The sequence below is a fragment of the Squalius cephalus genome, assembly GCF_949319135.1.
Source record: "Squalius cephalus genome assembly, chromosome: 3".
Classification (NCBI taxonomy): domain Eukaryota; kingdom Metazoa; phylum Chordata; class Actinopteri; order Cypriniformes; family Leuciscidae; genus Squalius; species Squalius cephalus.
In genome coordinates this window covers 61114983-61133510 of record NC_137124.1, presented here as the reverse complement: position 1 = coordinate 61133510, position 18528 = coordinate 61114983, and the positions used below count along the sequence as shown (strand labels likewise).

At 47.0% G+C, this 18528-nt stretch overlaps 4 protein-coding genes and 1 long non-coding RNA gene across 5 annotated transcripts in view; 3 read left to right on the top strand and 2 right to left on the bottom strand.

Moving 5' to 3' along the window:
• The window catches only part of lurap1l (leucine rich adaptor protein 1 like), a gene marked incomplete at its 5' end in the record, with an annotated part of 125616 nt that overhangs the window by 79593 nt on the left and 27495 nt on the right, over positions 1-18528 (bottom strand). The gene's annotated exons all lie outside the window — the stretch shown is intronic.
• LOC307155879 (histone H4) lies at positions 557-979 on the top strand. The gene has a single exon (XM_079866872.1). The coding sequence runs from the start codon at positions 584-586 to the stop codon at positions 893-895; it is 312 nt and encodes a 103-aa protein (XP_079722998.1). The 5' UTR covers positions 557-583; the 3' UTR covers positions 896-979.
• Positions 1749-2219, top strand: LOC307155177 (histone H2B-like). The gene has a single exon (XM_079865656.1). It carries the CDS (start codon positions 1779-1781, stop codon positions 2151-2153), a length of 375 nt encoding a protein of 124 aa, XP_079721782.1. The 5' UTR covers positions 1749-1778; the 3' UTR covers positions 2154-2219.
• ppp1cbl (protein phosphatase 1, catalytic subunit, beta isoform, like) overlaps positions 4086-18528 on the top strand; it is a 15280-nt gene continuing 837 nt past the window's right edge. The window contains exons 1-7 of the mRNA XM_079865738.1: positions 4086-4187; positions 8034-8165; positions 9469-9699; positions 14888-14992; positions 15080-15151; positions 16468-16619; positions 17582-17716. Coding sequence (XP_079721864.1) covers positions 4139-4187; positions 8034-8165; positions 9469-9699; positions 14888-14992; positions 15080-15151; positions 16468-16619; positions 17582-17716 — 876 coding nt within the window. The 5' untranslated portion in view covers positions 4086-4138. The remainder of the gene's footprint in view (positions 4188-8033; positions 8166-9468; positions 9700-14887; positions 14993-15079; positions 15152-16467; positions 16620-17581; positions 17717-18528) is intronic.
• Positions 16538-17575, bottom strand: LOC307155192. Its single transcript, XR_013820471.1, has 2 exons — positions 16849-17575; positions 16538-16771 (listed from the first exon to the last, which is right to left on the bottom strand). It is a non-coding gene; the product is annotated as an uncharacterized lncRNA (long non-coding RNA).

Below are 18528 nucleotides of genomic sequence, written 5' to 3'. Positions count from 1 at the left end.
TAAAAAACACGTTGTAAAAATTAAACAAATGCTCTTTTAGATGTTTTGTGTAGATGTATTAAGATGTATTAACAAAACAAATCTATTCTAAAGTGTATATATTATATATTACCACAGTAGCCTGATGATACATCTCACTGTCCTTTAGGCATGGCCATCTCGACTAGCCTACCGCACACGCACGCACGTAGTGTATAAAACATATATAAAATACATATATATTAAAAAAAGGGCCTCATTGATTAATTTTGCCTGGGGCCCCCACACAGTGTTGGTTCGCCTCTGTGTGTCCCCTTTGTTTACTTTGCTAAACTTGTAGAACAGCACTGATAATTATCAGCCAGTACTACTGTAAATCATATTATCTGAAAATGTATAAATATTTAATATAAAACAAGGGAAAGACTCCCGATGGGGTGGCGGTTTAATGTTTCGCACTCTATATTTTGGGGGAGGGGCGCGCACATGTGACGCGTCGCTGGTTTCTGTCAGGTCCTGTAGGCAAGTATAAAAGGTCTCACAGGCTTCAATATTCACTGTCCATTCTTTATTATCATCTGATCAGCTCAACGATCTTGTTATCATGTCTGGAAGAGGCAAAGGCGGGAAAGGGCTCGGTAAAGGAGGCGCGAAGCGTCACCGTAAAGTTCTGCGCGATAACATCCAGGGAATCACCAAACCCGCCATTCGGCGTCTGGCGCGCCGCGGCGGCGTCAAGCGCATCTCCGGGCTGATCTACGAGGAGACCCGCGGTGTGTTGAAGGTGTTCCTGGAGAACGTGATCCGCGATGCCGTCACCTACACCGAGCACGCCAAGAGGAAGACCGTCACCGCCATGGATGTTGTGTACGCGCTGAAGCGGCAGGGACGCACCTTGTACGGCTTCGGGGGATAAACGCCTGAGACACGAGAACCCGACGAACCAACGGCTCTTTTAAGAGCCACACACTCCCGCACTCAAAGAGCCCATGATTCAGCAGTGTCAAATATGAAGTGATTTTTTATTTTTTTAACAATTTTATTGTATGATAATTAGCTTGAGTTCTTGTAGAAAGTTTGATAGTAATGTATATTGAGATTATTGGCATAGTGAATTATACCATGTATTAATTTACAGATGCTAAAATGTCTACAGAAGTAGCAACTAATTTTTTAGTGGGAAAATACATGAAGAAAAAAAAAATTGCATAGCTTACTTTGGTACGGTATGCAATTTTTTATTTTTTTCATGTATTTTCCCACTAAAAAATTAGTTGCTACTTCTGTAGTTTAAACAGTTTAAGGTTTCATGAATCACTGAAGTTCTGAGGAAAAGCTGTTTCTAAATGGAGTATGACCGTTATTGGTCTCTTTTCTTTAAAACTCATTCAAATGTGTTTATAAGGAGTTTTAATAAAGCGATGGTGCACAATATGTGTCTAGAACCACTTATTTGATCAAAAAATAAGACTAAAATCAATAAATAAAAAGAGCAGGAAATGAAACCGGCAACTGTGTCGTTCAAACCAGAGCCGTTGAAAAACATTGTAATAAACGGCTCTGGTTCAAACATGGGACGGTGGGCGGGGTTATCATTTAACCGCCTGTGATTGGCCCTCGATCCGCTCGTGATGCTTTGTGTTGTCCAGTGAAACACGGGTTTATGGGTTTGGCCAATGAAAACAGGCAATCAGAAGGTCGCCGTGTCTCCTTGTAAATTAGCATAGTGCAGCGGATAAAAGCCTCAGAGTCGCTCCTGAGTTCACACTGACTCGTCAGCGCTGAGATCATTCCTCATCATGCCTGAACCAGCCAAGTCCGCGCCTAAGAAGGGCTCCAAGAAGGCCGTCACTAAGACCGCCGGGAAGGGCGGGAAGAAGCGCAGAAAGTCCAGGAAGGAGAGCTACGCCATCTACGTCTACAAAGTGCTGAAGCAGGTTCACCCTGACACCGGCATCTCCTCCAAGGCGATGGGCATCATGAACTCTTTCGTCAACGACATCTTCGAGCGCATCGCCGGTGAGGCGTCTCGTCTCGCTCACTACAACAAGCGCTCCACCATCACGTCGAGAGAGATCCAGACCGCCGTGCGTCTGCTGCTGCCCGGAGAGCTGGCCAAGCACGCCGTGTCTGAGGGCACCAAGGCCGTCACCAAGTACACCAGCTCCAAGTAGAGCCGAGGAGGAGGAGCACACAAAGGCTCTTTTAAGAGCCACACACTTTATCCTGGAAAGAGCTTATCATGTTTGCAGTTTTTGGAATTGACTTAGATTCCTGACTCATTATATTGAAGCCACTCCATTTATTTTCAATCAAAACGGGCTCCTCCCGCCTGTACACCGCCGATCGGTTACCACATCCAGCTGATGTCGAAACAGACTGTAAAAAGTAACAGGAACACGTCACACGTCTTAAAAATAAATAAATGCAGAATAGATACTTGTAGATTCCGACACTTCGGGCTTGAGAGTCGAGTCGGCTCCCCATTACTATGGTCTGTTTTAGCTAATTATTATTTTTTTAAATTTTACTCGACCAATTTTTTCTTTGGTGAATAAGGTCCAGTGTTTTTAATTGACCAATGACCATGAAATAATAAAAAAAAACTTTATACAGACACGTTTTAGTATAAATCTTTGGTGTTTGTAATGGCCATGAGTAGAAGACACACACATGAAGTGTATCTTATGATGTGGTTTTTACAGCAAACTCAATCTTGAATACGTGTGGACTCATATTCCGCATTTAAAATCAGATTAATCACTTCATATAGGACGTCACAGGATAGTTTTAAAGGAAGCGAATATATCTGAAGCCCTGATCTCCAGGCCCTCTTCATTTTAGTCAGTTTTTTCTATCATGTGTCTTTTAAATGTGTGATCTGTTGAGTGTCAACTCTTGAAACGGTTTTAGAAACTAAATAATGTAAACTCATTATTATTATTATTATTGTAGAAACTAATATAATATAGATTCTAGTTCTTAGGGTTGCAAAGTTAGGATCTAATACAGAAATCGCCTTTATAGCGCCACCTAGTGTGTGTGTGTGTGTGTGCGTGTGTGTGTGTGTGTGTGTGTGCGCGCGCGCGCTTAGAAAAGCTGACTGTCTGAACAATCACAGACAACTGCAGAAAACTGTAGATCACACTCTACAAATAAGTCAGAGGCTTTATAAATATCACTTTCAGTAACCAGTGTTGGGGAAGTAAACGCAAGTAACCTGAGTTATGTAATCAGACTCTTCAAGTAACTAGTAAAGTAATGCATTACTTTTTTTTAAATGGTTAACTCAAGTGGCTGTTTCCCATGTCTCCGTCCTTCACATAAAAAGTAACGAAGTAAAGCAATACGTTTTTTTTAGGGAGTAACGCAATAGTTTTAAAAGCACCTTTCCCCAACACTACATACACTAGTAAACCCTCTCAGTGTCTCTGAAGTGGTTGTCTGAGTTGGACACGCCAAATAAAGAAATCCAACAGCTAATTTCGTCCCAAATTTACAGCTTTTATTGAAGTTTTTCATGAAAAAAACAGTTTTGACTAAAAATGTATTCTTAATATTTTAATTAAATGTAAACAAAATGGTTAAATCCTGTTTTAATTGGATGAATCTGGTGTGAGTGGGAATAAAACGGATGTAAATGAAGAACTTATTGATGATCATGAGAGCGGAGAGTCGGACACATTTTTCTTTTCATTAATTTAGACATTTTCATGTCATGATTATTACAAAAAGTCATTTTATTAATTCAAAGTATTGTTTTTAAATAGAAATGACAATACCGTAAAGTATTAAAAAATAATAATAATAAAAAATCTTGGAAATATAATAATAATAATAATACACTTTATTTTATATAGCGCCTTTAAAGCAGCTTCTCAGGGCACTTTACACAATACAAATACAAAGAGAAAAATAAGCAATAATAAAAGTAAAAAAATACACAGGTAGAAATACAAAGGGAAATATATTATACGTTTACTTTGAATGAATAAATAAATAAAGCTTGCGAAACCCTTCGCAGATGTTGTGCAGGAATGACTGGGTGTTTCGGTTCAGTGAAGCGCGTAACCGCCTCCGTGAAGGTCAGGAGACTCGTGCGCGCGCCCCGTGCCCGCGCAGTGACCGAGCGCGCGCCGCGGGTGTCAGTCAGTCAGTAATGGCGGAGGAGCTGGACGTGGATTCTCTGATCTCCAGATTACTGGAGGGTGAGTAGCGCTCATCCACACCTCTCTCTCTCTCCTCGGCTTCAGGGACTCTGCGGGCTCGAGTCTGGCGGGTGTGTTCGCTCATTACAACGGGGTTGTGTCCGACAGGCCCGGCCGTGTGTGTGTGTGTGTGTGTGTGTGTATGTGTGTGTGTGCGCGCTCGGCCTGCGACAACAAACGCGCGCTCCGGTTCGATTCACTTCAGTGTCACATGATTTGAGATTTCGTGTTTTATTTCGGGACGAGAGACGTGATTCGTTGAGCATGTTTGCGTGTTTCTGTTGTCGTGTGTTATTAAAGAGTGTTTGGCTCGTTCTTGTTGCTGTAAAGTTTGTAACGTCAAAAATCGCCGGTTAAAATAATAAACTCTATGTAAACGTTACGCCGTTGTGTGTCTGAAAGTTCAAATCATTTCAGTGTCTTTGATCGGTGTGTGTCTAACTCGAGTTCATGTTCATTAGCGTGTAAGATGATGATGTCTGTCCTCACACTGTTTTGAAATGACGTCACGCCCCGCCGGTGACGTCAGCAAAACAATCCTGGAGTTATGTGAAAAATGTGGTGTTGTTTATTGTGTGACGTAAACAAGCAAAACCAGAAATTATCTTATTTTATAAGTGTTTCTATATTTAAAAAGGACAAAAATCATCAGTGTGAATTTACAAATATGCTAGTCATATATCAAGTGTGATTTTGCATATTATTAGGCTATGTGTTTCATAACAGCTGAAGTGCAGGTGTTGAGATGATATACCTGTGTGTGTGTGTGTGTGTGTGTGTGTGTGTGTGTGAGGGTGTCGGCTTCTGTCATATGAATCAATCAGATATTTAGTGTAAATATTTAACATTTCTGGGCTGTTTTGTTCCGTTAAAGCTTTAGTTCTGCCTTCATTTCCTCATCACCAGGACGTTCTGCGACAGAAGAGCGCTGGAAACACACACTGAGGCTCATTAGCTCTGACTGTTTCGACAACAAACACTGAGACTCTCCTCAGAGTCTTCAGAACAGAGAGACGAGCGAGTACATGATGACGGAAGGGTCATGCTCTTCTACTCTGCTGCTTTTGCAGGCGATTTTCTGTCATAGTCAAGCAATTTAAATATTCTGTGTAAATTCATGAAATATATTATGACTCAGTTATTGTGCAAGTTATTCACGATAATGTTTAATCTAGTCATGAAGTGAAGTTAGGCTCTCCTCTATTGTGTCGTATATCGAGCGAAACGCTTCAGGAACAAGGACACATGTGGGCGGGGCTTGATTGGATGGTTGTGGTTTGCTATTGGCTGATCTCCTGTGAGTGACAGGTTATAGCCCCGCCCTCGTCATCAGAGAAGAGATGCTGAAAGAGGAACTTATTCTCATTCAAGATTATTAAAACTATAATGTTGTACACTCATAAATCATGTACAACAAACACTGCAATATTCCATAAAAAAACACAAGAATTGTCCATTTTGACTTCATGCTGAGTAAAAGTGCAGCTGTTTCAATGCACATCTGTGTGTGTGTGTGTGTGTGTGTGTGTGTGTGTGTGTGTGTGTGTGTGTGTGTGTGTGTGTGTGTGTGTGTGTGTGTGTGTGTGTGTGTGTGTGTGTGTGTGTGTGTGGGAGATTCTCCAGAACGCCGCAAAACCTTCATCCTTCATTCCACACAAGACCTTATTTGGTTGTGGTAGGAAAAGAGATCTGAAAATAGCCAGGACTGGTTTTCATCAGAGCCAGAAGACACACACTCTCTCACACACACACACACACACTCTCTCTCACACACACACACACACACACTCTCTGATTCAGATGTTCGGATGTTTGTTCCTCTTCTCCTAAATCAACAGACCCAAATAAAGTCATTGTGTGGAAATGTGTCCCACTCAGAGACGCGGGTCCTGAAAACTCTTACATTTAGTTTTAGCACATTTAAGGCAATAACCAGACATTATTAGTGATGCACCGATATGAACATTTTGTTCAATACCGATAATTCTTTATATTTGAAAGCCGATAACCGATATATTGGCTGATAAATCTAAATCCAAATTTTTATTATATAATTTTTGAGAGCCTGATTACAAAAACAAAAGTCTCATCATTAAAATCCACGTCTCAAACACACAATTATGAAGTTCTCATGATAATTCTATGTAGCCGATATGACAGACTTGCACTTTACTGTATCTTCCCTTTTGTGATTCAAATCATATTTCAAGCAACTCATAACCATCATGTTGATCATCCCGGCGGATAAAAATACATTCAAATAAAGGCATTTGTAATCATAACTTCAGTTAAATAATAGTAATCATCGTCATAATCATCTTGGGTAAGTTTCTTACATTTACGTTTTGCAAATGAACTCTTCAGGCGATGAGCAAACGCGGATGTTCACGTCTTAAAGATATAAAGTGAATAAACTGGTCCTCATCAACTTTATTTTATTTGTTATTAACTATCACGCATGCGTCTATTTCGAGTCGGAGGGACTGTGTCAGGCGTCCGAAAGTGAGTAACTTTAGTAACTTGTGGATCAGCGCTGACGCAAGACGCGAACTGGTTTGAACGACTCAGTCTGAGCTAGTGTGCACTGGTTCGGCCGGTTCTCTAAAAAGAACGATTCGTTCACGAACCGGACATCACTACAGGTGCACACTGGTTCAGGAAGTAAAGCTTCAGCTGATTATGATGTTTTCGTTAGATAAAACCAAGGGGGCAATGTTTCAGAAAACCCTGAAGCTTCCCCGGGCGCCGCCATTGATTAGCAGAGCATCTGCTGTTAGCATTCCACTGACTCTCATTCATTTTGGCGTCACTTTGACTTTTCATCAAACCTGTGTTGTTCACTCAGCTGCGCATAATAGCACCAAATTAATAAAAAACACAATATGTCGACCCGCGTTCTGTTTTCCATCACGCGCTGCACGTTAGCGATGGCGCGAGACGCTCCCGGGTCGGCAGAATCACACGGACCGCAGATACTGATTCATATTAAATTATGACAATATTTACTTTATGGTGTTCATATCATACCTGCGAACTCCTCCGCCTTCAGGGACAGTTTCTGTGGCGTTTTCTTTTTATCTTACCGTTTAATGCCTAATAAAGTGGTATATTATGCTTTGTTTACAGAGGTAACCGCTTTTTTATTAATAATAACTTCTTTTTTTTTAACTTGTATTATTTGAACTGTAAAGTTAACATTTTTACAATCTTTTTTTATGGTTTAGTGACATTACAAGAAAAAAGAATCACTGTGTGTGTGTGTGTGTGTTGTGCCCATATAAGGTCATCATTGTGAGTCTGAGGAGATTTAGCCTATGTTTAAACACACACACACACACACACACACACACACACAGGTGGCTGTTCTCAAACAGGTTCTTTATGTTTGTGTGTTTCTGGTTTGACTGGCTCCTCCAGAGTGTGTGTGTGTGTGTGTGTGTGTGTGTGTGTGTGTGTGTGTGTGTGTGTGTGTGTGTGTGTGTGTGTGAGACAGCGTCTGAAACACTTCCTGTGATTCTGTGTTTGTCTGTTGATAGATTGATCTATCAGCATCTTTTGGCCCTGAATTTTGAGCTGTATGGTTTAATTTAGTGTGTGATTTGGAAACGATCTGCATCTGCCATACATTTCAGTTATTAAATACATTCATGACATGATATGTACACACTCACACACTCAGCGTATGGTATCAGTTAGTAAAGTAATATGTTTATAATATTATTGGCATGGAGTCTGTGGTCTGTCCTGCCATATGAGTTCTCATGTTGTTCTCTCTATCTGTGTGTGTGTGTGTGTGTGTGTGTGTGTGTGTGTGTGTGTGTGTGTGTGTGTGTGTGTGTGTGTCAGTGCGAGGATGCCGTCCAGGGAAGATCGTTCAGATGACGGAGGCGGAGGTTCGGGGTTTGTGCATCAAGTCTCGTGAGATCTTCCTCAGTCAGCCGATCCTGCTGGAGCTGGAGGCGCCGCTGAAGATCTGCGGTGAGTCTGTGCCAATAGGTCCCAGTATAGGTCCCAGTATAGGTCCCAGTATTGGTCCCAGTATAGGTCCCTGTATAGGTCCCAGTATTGGTCCCAGTTTAGGTCCCAGTATAGGTCCCAGTATAGGTCCCAGTATTGGTCCCAGTATTGGTCCCAGTATTGGTCCCAGTATAGGTCCCAGTATTGGTCCCAGTATTGGTCCCAGTATAGGTCCCCAGTATAGGTCCCAGTATTGGTCCCAGTATAGTTCCCAGTATTGGTCCCAGTATTGGTCCCAGTATTGGTCCCAGTATAGGTCCCAGTATAGGTCCCAGTATTGGTCCCAGTATTTGTCCCAGTTTAGGTCCCAGTATTGGTCCCAGTTTAGGTCCCAGTATTGGTCCCAGTATTGGTCCCAGTATAGGTCCCAGTATAGGTCCCAGTTTACGTCCCAGTTTAGGTCCCAGTATTGGTCCCAGTTTTGGTCCCAGAATAGGTCCCAGTTTAGGTCCCTATTCTGTCCTCTGCATGCGTGTGCGTTGGGCATGCATATACAGATAGCTAAACATTGTAACGTGATGAAGAGGCTTCAATGACCACTCAGAGGATGTCAATTTTCTTCTTTACTTGAGTGTAATCATGTTATTTCTCTCAATGTTACATTACTTTGTGAAACTGAAAAAGAAATACAAAAATGCTAATTTAAATATAAAGAAACAATTTTCAAAACTCTTTACACAATGTTTACATTAATATCTGAAAATTACACTAGATGTTAAGTGATCACATGGCGATCTCCTGAAATGTCCGCATAATGCCTGCGTCACCACTAACGTGCGTCTAATATATACATTTTAATATGATACAGACACAAAGTATATAAAATAACAATTATATTTAATAAACTTACAAGCAAAGCTTCTCTGGAATTTACACAACAAACTGGAATCGGAAGAAAAGAGAACGCGATCTCTCTGCTGCGCAGAACTGGAAAATGGCTGATGAGCTTTGCGTGATTGTAGCTATGAAGCATAACAAATAAAGTTTTTCCAAGAGAAGTTTAACTAAACCTATGGCAAACAGCGCCATCTAGTGGCGAAAAATGATTAATGTTAGAAATGACATAATAGTCCCAGTATAGAACACTCATTTCATTTAGGTTTTTCCCCAGAAAGTAATATCGTATGGGATGTTACTCGTCTAGTAAATGCTTCTCGATTTAAGAATGTTTAGATATTTGGACTGGAAACAAGACAAAAATACTGAGTAAGAAAAGCATGTTTTGCAGTGTAATGACTGGTGATGATGTTGATGTGTGTGTCAGGTGATATCCACGGCCAGTACACAGATCTCCTGAGGCTGTTCGAGTACGGCGGGTTCCCCCCCGAGGCCAATTACCTGTTCCTGGGGGATTACGTGGACCGAGGCAAGCAGTCTCTGGAGACCATCTGCCTCCTGCTGGCCTACAAGATCAAGTACCCGGAGAACTTCTTCCTCCTGCGGGGGAACCACGAGTGCGCCTCCATCAACCGCATCTACGGCTTCTACGACGAGTGTGAGGAACATGCATCCTCACACACACATCTGCATCCTCACACACACATCTGCATCTGCATCCTCACACACACATCTGCATCTGCATCCTCACACACACATCTGCATCTGCATCCTCACACACACATCTGCATCTGCATCCTCACACACACACATCTGCATCCTCACACACACACATCTGCATCCACACACACATCTGCATCCACACACACATCTGCATCCTCACACACACACATCTGCATCCACACACACACATCTGCATCCTCACACACACACATCTGCATCCTCACACACACACATCTGCATCCTCACACACACATCTGCATCCTCGCACACACATCTGCATCCTAGCACACACATCTGCATCCCAGAGTTAGAGGACGGCAGAGGTAGAGGACGGCAGAGGTAGAGGACGGCAGAGGTAGAGGACAGCAGAGGTAGAGGACAGCAGAGGTAGAGGACGGCAGAGGTAGAGTACGGCAGGGGTAGAGGACGGCAGGGGTAGAGGACGGCAGAGGTAGAGGACGGCAGAGGTAGAGGACGGCAGAGGTAGAGGACGGCAGAGGTAGAGGACGGCAGGGGTAGAGGACGGCAGGGGTAGAGGACGGCAGAGGTAGAGGACGGCAGAGGTAGAGGACGGCAGGGGTAGAGGACGGCAGAGGTAGAGGACGGCAGGGGTAGAGGACGGCAGAGGTAGAGGACGGCAGGGGTAGAGGACGGCAGAGGTAGAGGACGGCAGAGGTAGAGGACGGCAGAGGTAGAGGACGGCAGAGGTAGAGGACGGCAGAGGTAGAGGACGGCAGAGGTAGAGAACGGCAGAGGTAGAGGACGGCAGAGGTAGAGGACGGCAGAGGTAGAGGACGGCAGAGGTAGAGGACGGCAGGGGTAGAGGACGGCAGAGGTAGAGGACGGCAGAGGTAGAGCACGGCAGAGGTAGAGGACGGCAGAGGTAGAGAACGGCAGAGGTAGAGAACGGCAGAGGTAGAGGACGGCAGAGGTAGAGGACGGCAGAGGTAGAGGACGGCAGAGGTAGAGGACGGCAGGGGTAGAGGACGGCAGAGGTAGAGGACGGCAGAGGTAGAGCACGGCAGAGGTAGAGGACGGCAGAGGTAGAGTACGGCAGAGGTAGAGTACGGCAGAGGTAGAGTACGGCAGAGGTAGAGGACGGCAGAGGTAGAGGACGGCAGAGGTAGAGTACGGCAGAGGTAGAGTACGGCAGAGGTAGAGTACGGCAGAGGTAGAGTACGGCAGAGGTAGAGTACGGCAGAGGTAGAGGACGGCAGAGGTAGAGTACGGCAGAGGTAGAGGACGGCAGAGGTAGAGGACAGCAGAGGTAGAGGACAGCAGAGGTAGAGGACGGCAGGGGTAGAGGACGGCAGGGGTAGAGGACGGCAGAGGTAGAGGACGGCAGAGGTAGAGGACGGCAGGGGTAGAGGACGGCAGAGGTAGAGGACGGCAGAGGTAGAGGACAGCAGAGGTAGAGGACGGCAGGGGTAGAGTACGGCAGGGGTAGAGTACGGCAGGGGTAGAGGACGGCAGAGGTAGAGGACGGCAGAGGTAGAGGACGGCAGGGGTAGAGTACGGCAGGGGTAGAGTACGGCAGGGGTAGAGGACGGCAGAGGTAGAGGACGGCAGAGGTAGAGGACGGCAGGGGTAGAGTACGGCAGGGGTAGAGTACGGCAGGGGTAGAGGACGGCAGAGGTAGAGTACGGCAGAGGTAGAGGACGGCAGAGGTAGAGGACGGCAGGGGTAGAGGACGGCAGAGGTAGAGGACGGCAGGGGTAGAGTACGGCAGAGGTAGAGGACGGCAGAGGTAGAGGACGGCAGAGGTAGAGTACGGCAGAGGTAGAGGACGGCAGAGGTAGAGTACGGCAGGGGTAGAGTACGGCAGGGGTAGAGGACGGCAGAGGTAGAGTACGGCAGAGGTAGAGGACGGCAGGGGTAGAGTACGGCAGGGGTAGAGGACGGCAGAGGTAGAGTACGGCAGAGGTAGAGTACGGCAGAGGTAGAGTACGGCAGAGGTAGAGAACGGCAGAGGTAGAGGACGGCAGAGGTAGAGAACAGCAGAGGTAGAGGACGGCAGAGGTAGAGGACGGCAGAGGTAGAGGACAGCAGAGGTAGAGGACAGCAGAGGTAGAGGACAGCAGGGTTAGAGGACGGCAGAGGTAGAGCACAGCAGAGGTAGAGCACAGCAGAGGTAGAGGACAGCAGAGGTAGAGGACAGCAGAGGTAGAGGACAGCAGAGGTAGAGGACGGCAGAGGTAGAGGACAGCAGAGGTAGAGGACAGCAGAGGTAGAGGACAGCAGAGGTAGAGGACAGCAGAGGTAGAGTACAGCAGAGGTAGAGGACGGCAGAGGTAGAGTACGGCAGAGGTAGAGTACGGCAGAGGTAGAGGACGGCAGAGGTAGAGGACGGCAGAGGTAGAGGACAGCAGAGGTAGAGGACGGCAGAGGTAGAGTACGGCAGAGGTAGAGGACGGCAGAGATAGAGGACGGCAGAGGTAGAGGACAGCAGGGTTAGAGGACGGCAGAGGTAGAGCACAGCAGAGGTAGAGCACAGCAGAGTTAGAGGACGGCAGAGGTAGAGGACAGCAGAGGTAGAGGACGGCAGAGGTAGAGGACAGCAGAGGTAGAGGACAGCAGAGGTAGAGGACAGCAGAGGTAGAGTACAGCAGAGGTAGAGGACGGCAGAGGTAGAGGACGGCAGAGGTAGAGGACGGCAGAGGTAGAGTACGGCAGAGGTAGAGGACGGCAGAGGTAGAGGACGGCAGAGGTAGAGGACAGCAGAGGTAGAGGACGGCAGAGGTAGAGGACGGCAGAGGTAGAGGACGGCAGAGGTAGAGGACGGCAGAGGTAGAGTACGGCAGAGGTAGAGGACGGCAGAGGTAGAGGACGGCAGAGGTAGAGGACGGCAGAGGTAGAGGACAGCAGAGGTAGAGGACAGCAGAGGTAGAGGACAGCAGAGGTAGAGGACAGCAGAGGTAGAGTACAGCAGAGGTAGAGGACGGCAGAGGTAGAGGACGGCAGAGGTAGAGTACGGCAGAGGTAGAGGACAGCAGAGGTAGAGTACAGCAGAGGTAGAGGACGGCAGAGGTAGAGGACGGCAGAGGTAGAGGACGGCAGAGGTAGAGGACAGCAGAGGTAGAGGACAGCAGAGGTAGAGGACAGCAGGGTTAGAGGACGGCAGAGGTAGAGCACAGCAGAGGTAGAGCACAGCAGAGTTAGAGGACGGCAGAGGTAGAGGACAGCAGAGGTAGAGGACGGCAGAGGTAGAGGACAGCAGAGGTAGAGGACAGCAGAGGTAGAGGACAGCAGAGGTAGAGTACAGCAGAGGTAGAGGACGGCAGAGGTAGAGGACGGCAGAGGTAGAGGACGGCAGAGGTAGAGTACGGCAGAGGTAGAGGACGGCAGAGGTAGAGGACGGCAGAGGTAGAGGACAGCAGAGGTAGAGGACGGCAGAGGTAGAGGACGGCAGAGGTAGAGGACGGCAGAGGTAGAGGACGGCAGAGGTAGAGTACGGCAGAGGTAGAGGACGGCAGAGGTAGAGGACGGCAGAGGTAGAGGACGGCAGAGGTAGAGGACAGCAGAGGTAGAGGACAGCAGAGGTAGAGGACAGCAGAGGTAGAGGACAGCAGAGGTAGAGTACAGCAGAGGTAGAGGACGGCAGAGGTAGAGGACGGCAGAGGTAGAGTACGGCAGAGGTAGAGGACGGCAGAGGTAGAGGACGGCAGAGGTAGAGGACAGCAGAGGTAGAGGACGGCAGAGGTAGAGGACGGCAGAGGTAGAGGACAGCAGGGTTAGAGGACGGCAGAGGTAGAGGACGGCAGAGGTAGAGGACGGCAGAGGTAGAGGACGGCAGAGGTAGAGGACGGCAGGGGTAGAGGACGGCAGAGGTAGAGGACGGCAGAGGTAGAGGACGGCAGAGGTAGAGGACGGCAGAGTTAGAGGACGGCAGAGTTAGAGGACGGCAGAGGTAGAGGACGGCAGAGGTAGAGGACGGCAGAGGTAGAGGACGGCAGGGGTAGAGGACGGCAGAGGTAGAGTACAGCAGAGGTAGAGGACGGCAGAGGTAGAGGACGGCAGAGGTAGAGGACGGCAGAGGTAGAGGACGGCAGAGGTAGAGGACGGCAGAGGTAGAGGACAGCAGAGGTAGAGGACGGCAGAGGTAGAGGACGGCAGAGGTAGAGGACGGCAGAGGTAGAGGACGGCAGAGGTAGAGGACGGCAGGGGTAGAGGACGGCAGGGGTAGAGGACGGCAGAGGTAGAGGACGGCAGAGGTAGAGTACAGCAGGGTTAGAGGACGGCAGAGGTAGAGGACGGCAGAGGTAGAGGACGGCAGAGGTAGAGGACGGCAGAGGTAGAGGACGGCAGAGGTAGAGGACGGCAGAGGTAGAGGACGGCAGAGGTAGAGGACGGCAGAGGTAGAGGACGGCAGAGGTAGAGGACGGCAGAGGTAGAGGACGGCAGGGGTAGAGGACGGCAGGGGTAGAGGACGGCAGAGGTAGAGGACGGCAGAGGTAGAGGACGGCAGAGGTAGAGCACGGCAGAGGTAGAGGACGGCAGAGGTAGAGGACGGCAGAGGTAGAGGACGGCAGAGGTAGAGGAAGGCAGAGGTAGAGGACGGCAGAGGTAGAGGACGGCAGAGGTAGAGGACGGCAGAGGTAGAGGACGGCAGAGGTAGAGGACGGCAGAGGTAGAGCACAGCAGAGGTAGAGGAAGGCAGACATGTTTGGGGCGAGTCAAGGTGTAATTAAACTGCACGATCAGTTATCGGTAATGATACGTTGTTTATTATTGCACGTTTTTCATTTTTTTTAATAAATCTCATAATGATGGCACGTCACTATATCATAGTCATAGCTTTTATTTCTATCTCAAATGATTGGCGGTCAGTCAAGGGGTGCTTGGCAAAGAATCAAATACAGTTGGAAACGACGTAGACCATTAATAACAGACTGTTAACAATTGTTTTTAATTAGTATTTAAACATTCTCTATGATAATTTTTTTTTGTAAAAAATATTTTAATAACACGGTTTTGGCGGTTATAGAGTTCTAATGACGGTGTTCGACTATAACCGTCAGTCTCACGGTTATATACTAACGTCACACCCCTAGCTAGACGTTCCTCGAGCGCTTCCGTGAGATCAGTCGTATTTTAACAGCGGTTTGTTGTTTTTGTTCCTCCAGGCAAACGCAGGTTTAACATCAAACTGTGGAAGACGTTCACCGACTGCTTCAACTGTCTGCCGATCGCAGCCATCGTCGACGAGAAGATCTTCTGCTGTCACGGAGGCAGGTTTCCACGGCAACACCTTCACTGGCGGGAGTATATCCCATAATACTGAAGATGATCTAAATCTGCTGTTTCTCCTTTCACAGGCCTTTCTCCAGATCTGCAGTCCATGGAGCAGATCAGACGCATCATGAGGCCGACAGATGTACCTGACACAGGTGAACACACACACACACATACCTGACACCGGTGAACACACACACACACACACACACACTCACACACACACCTGACACAGGTGAACACACACACACACACACCTGACAGAGGTGAACACACACACACACACACACACACACACCTGACACAGGTGAGCACACACACACACACCTGACACAGGTGAACACACACACACACCTGACACAGGTGAACACACACACACACACACACACACACACACACACACACCTGACAGAGGTGAACACACACACACACACACCTGACACAGGTGAGCACACACACACACACACACACACACACCTGACACAGGTGAACACACACACACACACACACACACACACACACACACACACACACACACCTGACACAGGTGAACACACACACACACACACCTGACACAGGTGAACACACACACACACACCTGACACAGGTGAACACACACACACACACCTGACACAGGTGAACACACACACACACACACACACACACACCTGACAGAGGTGAACACACACACACACACACCTGACACAGGTGAGCACACACACACACACACACACACACACACACACACCTGACACAGGTGAACACACACACACACCTGACACAGGTGAACACACACACACACACACACACCTGACACAGGTGAACACACACACACACACACACACACACACACACCTGACATAGGTGAACACACACACACACACACACACCTGACACAGGTGAACACACACACACACACACACACACACCTGACACAGGTGAACACACACACACACACACACACACACACACACCTGACACAGGTGAACACACACACACACACACACACACCTGACACAGGTGAACACACACACACACACACACACCTGACACAGGTGAACACACACACACACACACACACACACCTGACACAGGTGAACACACACACACACACACACACACACACATACCTGACACCAGTGAACACACACACACACACACACCTGACACCGGTGAACACACACACACACACACACACACACACACTCACACACACACACCTGACAGAGGTGAACACACACACACACACACACACACACACACTCACACACACACACCTGACAGAGGTGAACACACACACACACACCTGACAGAGGTGAACACACACACACACCTGACACAGGTGAACACACACACACACCTGACACAGCTGAGCTCATACACTGAATTTTTTTCTGATTTTTGTTTTTGTGTGTGCGTGTGCGTGTGTGTGTTTGTGCGTGTGCGTGTGTGTGTGTGTGTGTGTGTTCAGGGCTGTTGTGTGATCTGCTGTGGTCAGACCCGGATAAGGATGTTCAGGGTTGGGGTGAGAACGACCGCGGCGTCTCTTTCACCTTCGGCGCCGATGTGGTCAGCAAATTCCTGAACCGCCACGACCTGGATCTCATCTGCCGCGCGCATCAGGTGACTCAAATACACAACATCACTCAAATACACAACATCACACGCATCAGGTGACTCAAATACACAACATCACTCAAATACACAACATCACACGCATCAGGTGACTCAAATACACAACATCACTCAAATACACAACATCACTCAGTATTACCCTGTTGAGCGGTGCGGTCCCACACATGGGCTGAGAGTGTCAGTGACGGGGCAGAACTGCTAGAAAGCACATATGAACATGTTTTATATCAGATACACATTGTGTAAGTAACTATAAAGTTTGCTCTATTTTCCTCCCAGTTCGCCGGCCACTGTCAAACGTGTTTCGGGAGAAACTGATGAAGTCACGTGCTGTAAACCGACGGACAGGACTCTCTGTGACGCAAACAAACATGGCGGTGCCCATCTTACGTTATAGATCAAGATCAAAATCACTTATAAAGGTTTTAAACGACAAAACACTTACACGTATTTGAGAACCGGAATATAAGATAGTTGATGACATGGTAAGCAAGTTTGTGAATGTTTTTAATAAAAAAGGAAAAACAAAATAAAGCGATACGTCTGTTATCCACAGCTAAGGTCCTTGCACACTGAGTCCGATATATGCGTTTCCCGTATTCGTGATTCGGCGGCTCTGAATCGTCGAAACGCCTCTGAAAACGCTTGATACGGATGCGAAGAAAACGCAGAAATCGAACCCGATCCGAATTTTTTTTTTTTATGACGGACGAAGGTTTCGAAGGCAGTGTGTAAGCGTGATTGACACAACGTGAGGTCGTATTTATTTTTTAACATGCAAAAATTTTGGACGAGAAAATTTTTCCTGTGGCGTATCATGTGACAAATTCAACGCGTCGCCATGGAAACAACAAGGGGAAACATTCTAGAAAAGCGGTCGCCGCTCACTCTAGAATCTTCTAATCTTCGACGTGAAAGGGTGAAGAGTTGTTGTTGTTGTTGTTTTGCAGGTGGTTGAAGACGGCTACGAGTTCTTCGCCAAACGGCAGCTGGTGACGTTGTTCTCGGCGCCGAACTACTGCGGCGAGTTCGACAACGCCGGAGGAATGATGAGCGTCGACGAGACTCTGATGTGCTCCTTCCAGGTGTCACATGACTTACCTTCACCTAACGGAACATGTTTCTCCACAGAATCAAAGAAATCATATTTCACACAAAGAAAACGCCGCTTTAGGACAGTCTGAACGTTAACTCTAGCGCCACCAACTGTCCGAAGTTGCATTTATGCTAACTTTTGAACTGTAAGGGCTAAAAAACTAAATCCAATTGCCGATGACCATTTTGAATATTGCAGAAACCTACTTCTTCGATCTCATCCTGGACATTTGGTAAATTTTTTTACCAAAATGGGCTCACATCATCTTCAGACTGTGCTGGCAAAATGTCATTAAAAGATTTTTCGTAGACCCAACCGTTCTTGTTTAGCGCATCGAGTTCAGCGATGGCCTCGTAAAAACAGACGTGAGGCTGGATCTCAGCAATGATATGGTGTATTAAGATCAGACTCGGTACCTGACTCGAGAGTAAATGCACAGTTTCGGCACAGCGCCACCTGGTGGTCGGGAGAAATGAAAAATGGCTGTTTTTGCTTTTCATAACTTCTGAACGGTTTGGCCAAAAATCCCGATATTGATCTCTCTTGATTCAGTGCAGCATACGGAGTCGATTATAGCAGAGACATTCTGAACTTTGTCGTACAATACTGTATTTTACGCACGTGTCATTGGCGAAAATACTTAAAATCCGTAAAAATAAATAAAACAATTTAGGGGAAAATTGTGTTCAGTTGTCATGAAAATAATATCACTAAAGCAAAAGATCATATTGACCCTATTTAAAGTATACTTTTTTGAAATGTTATTTGTTCATGTACTTTGATTTTGGAGAGAAATGTGAC

Coding starts and splice junctions, on each gene's coding strand:
- LOC307155177 (XM_079865656.1), top strand. CDS start 1,779: ATGCCTGAACCAGCCAAGTCCGCGCCTAAGAAGGGCTCCAAGAAGGCC.
- LOC307155879 (XM_079866872.1), top strand. CDS start 584: ATGTCTGGAAGAGGCAAAGGCGGGAAAGGGCTCGGTAAAGGAGGCGCG.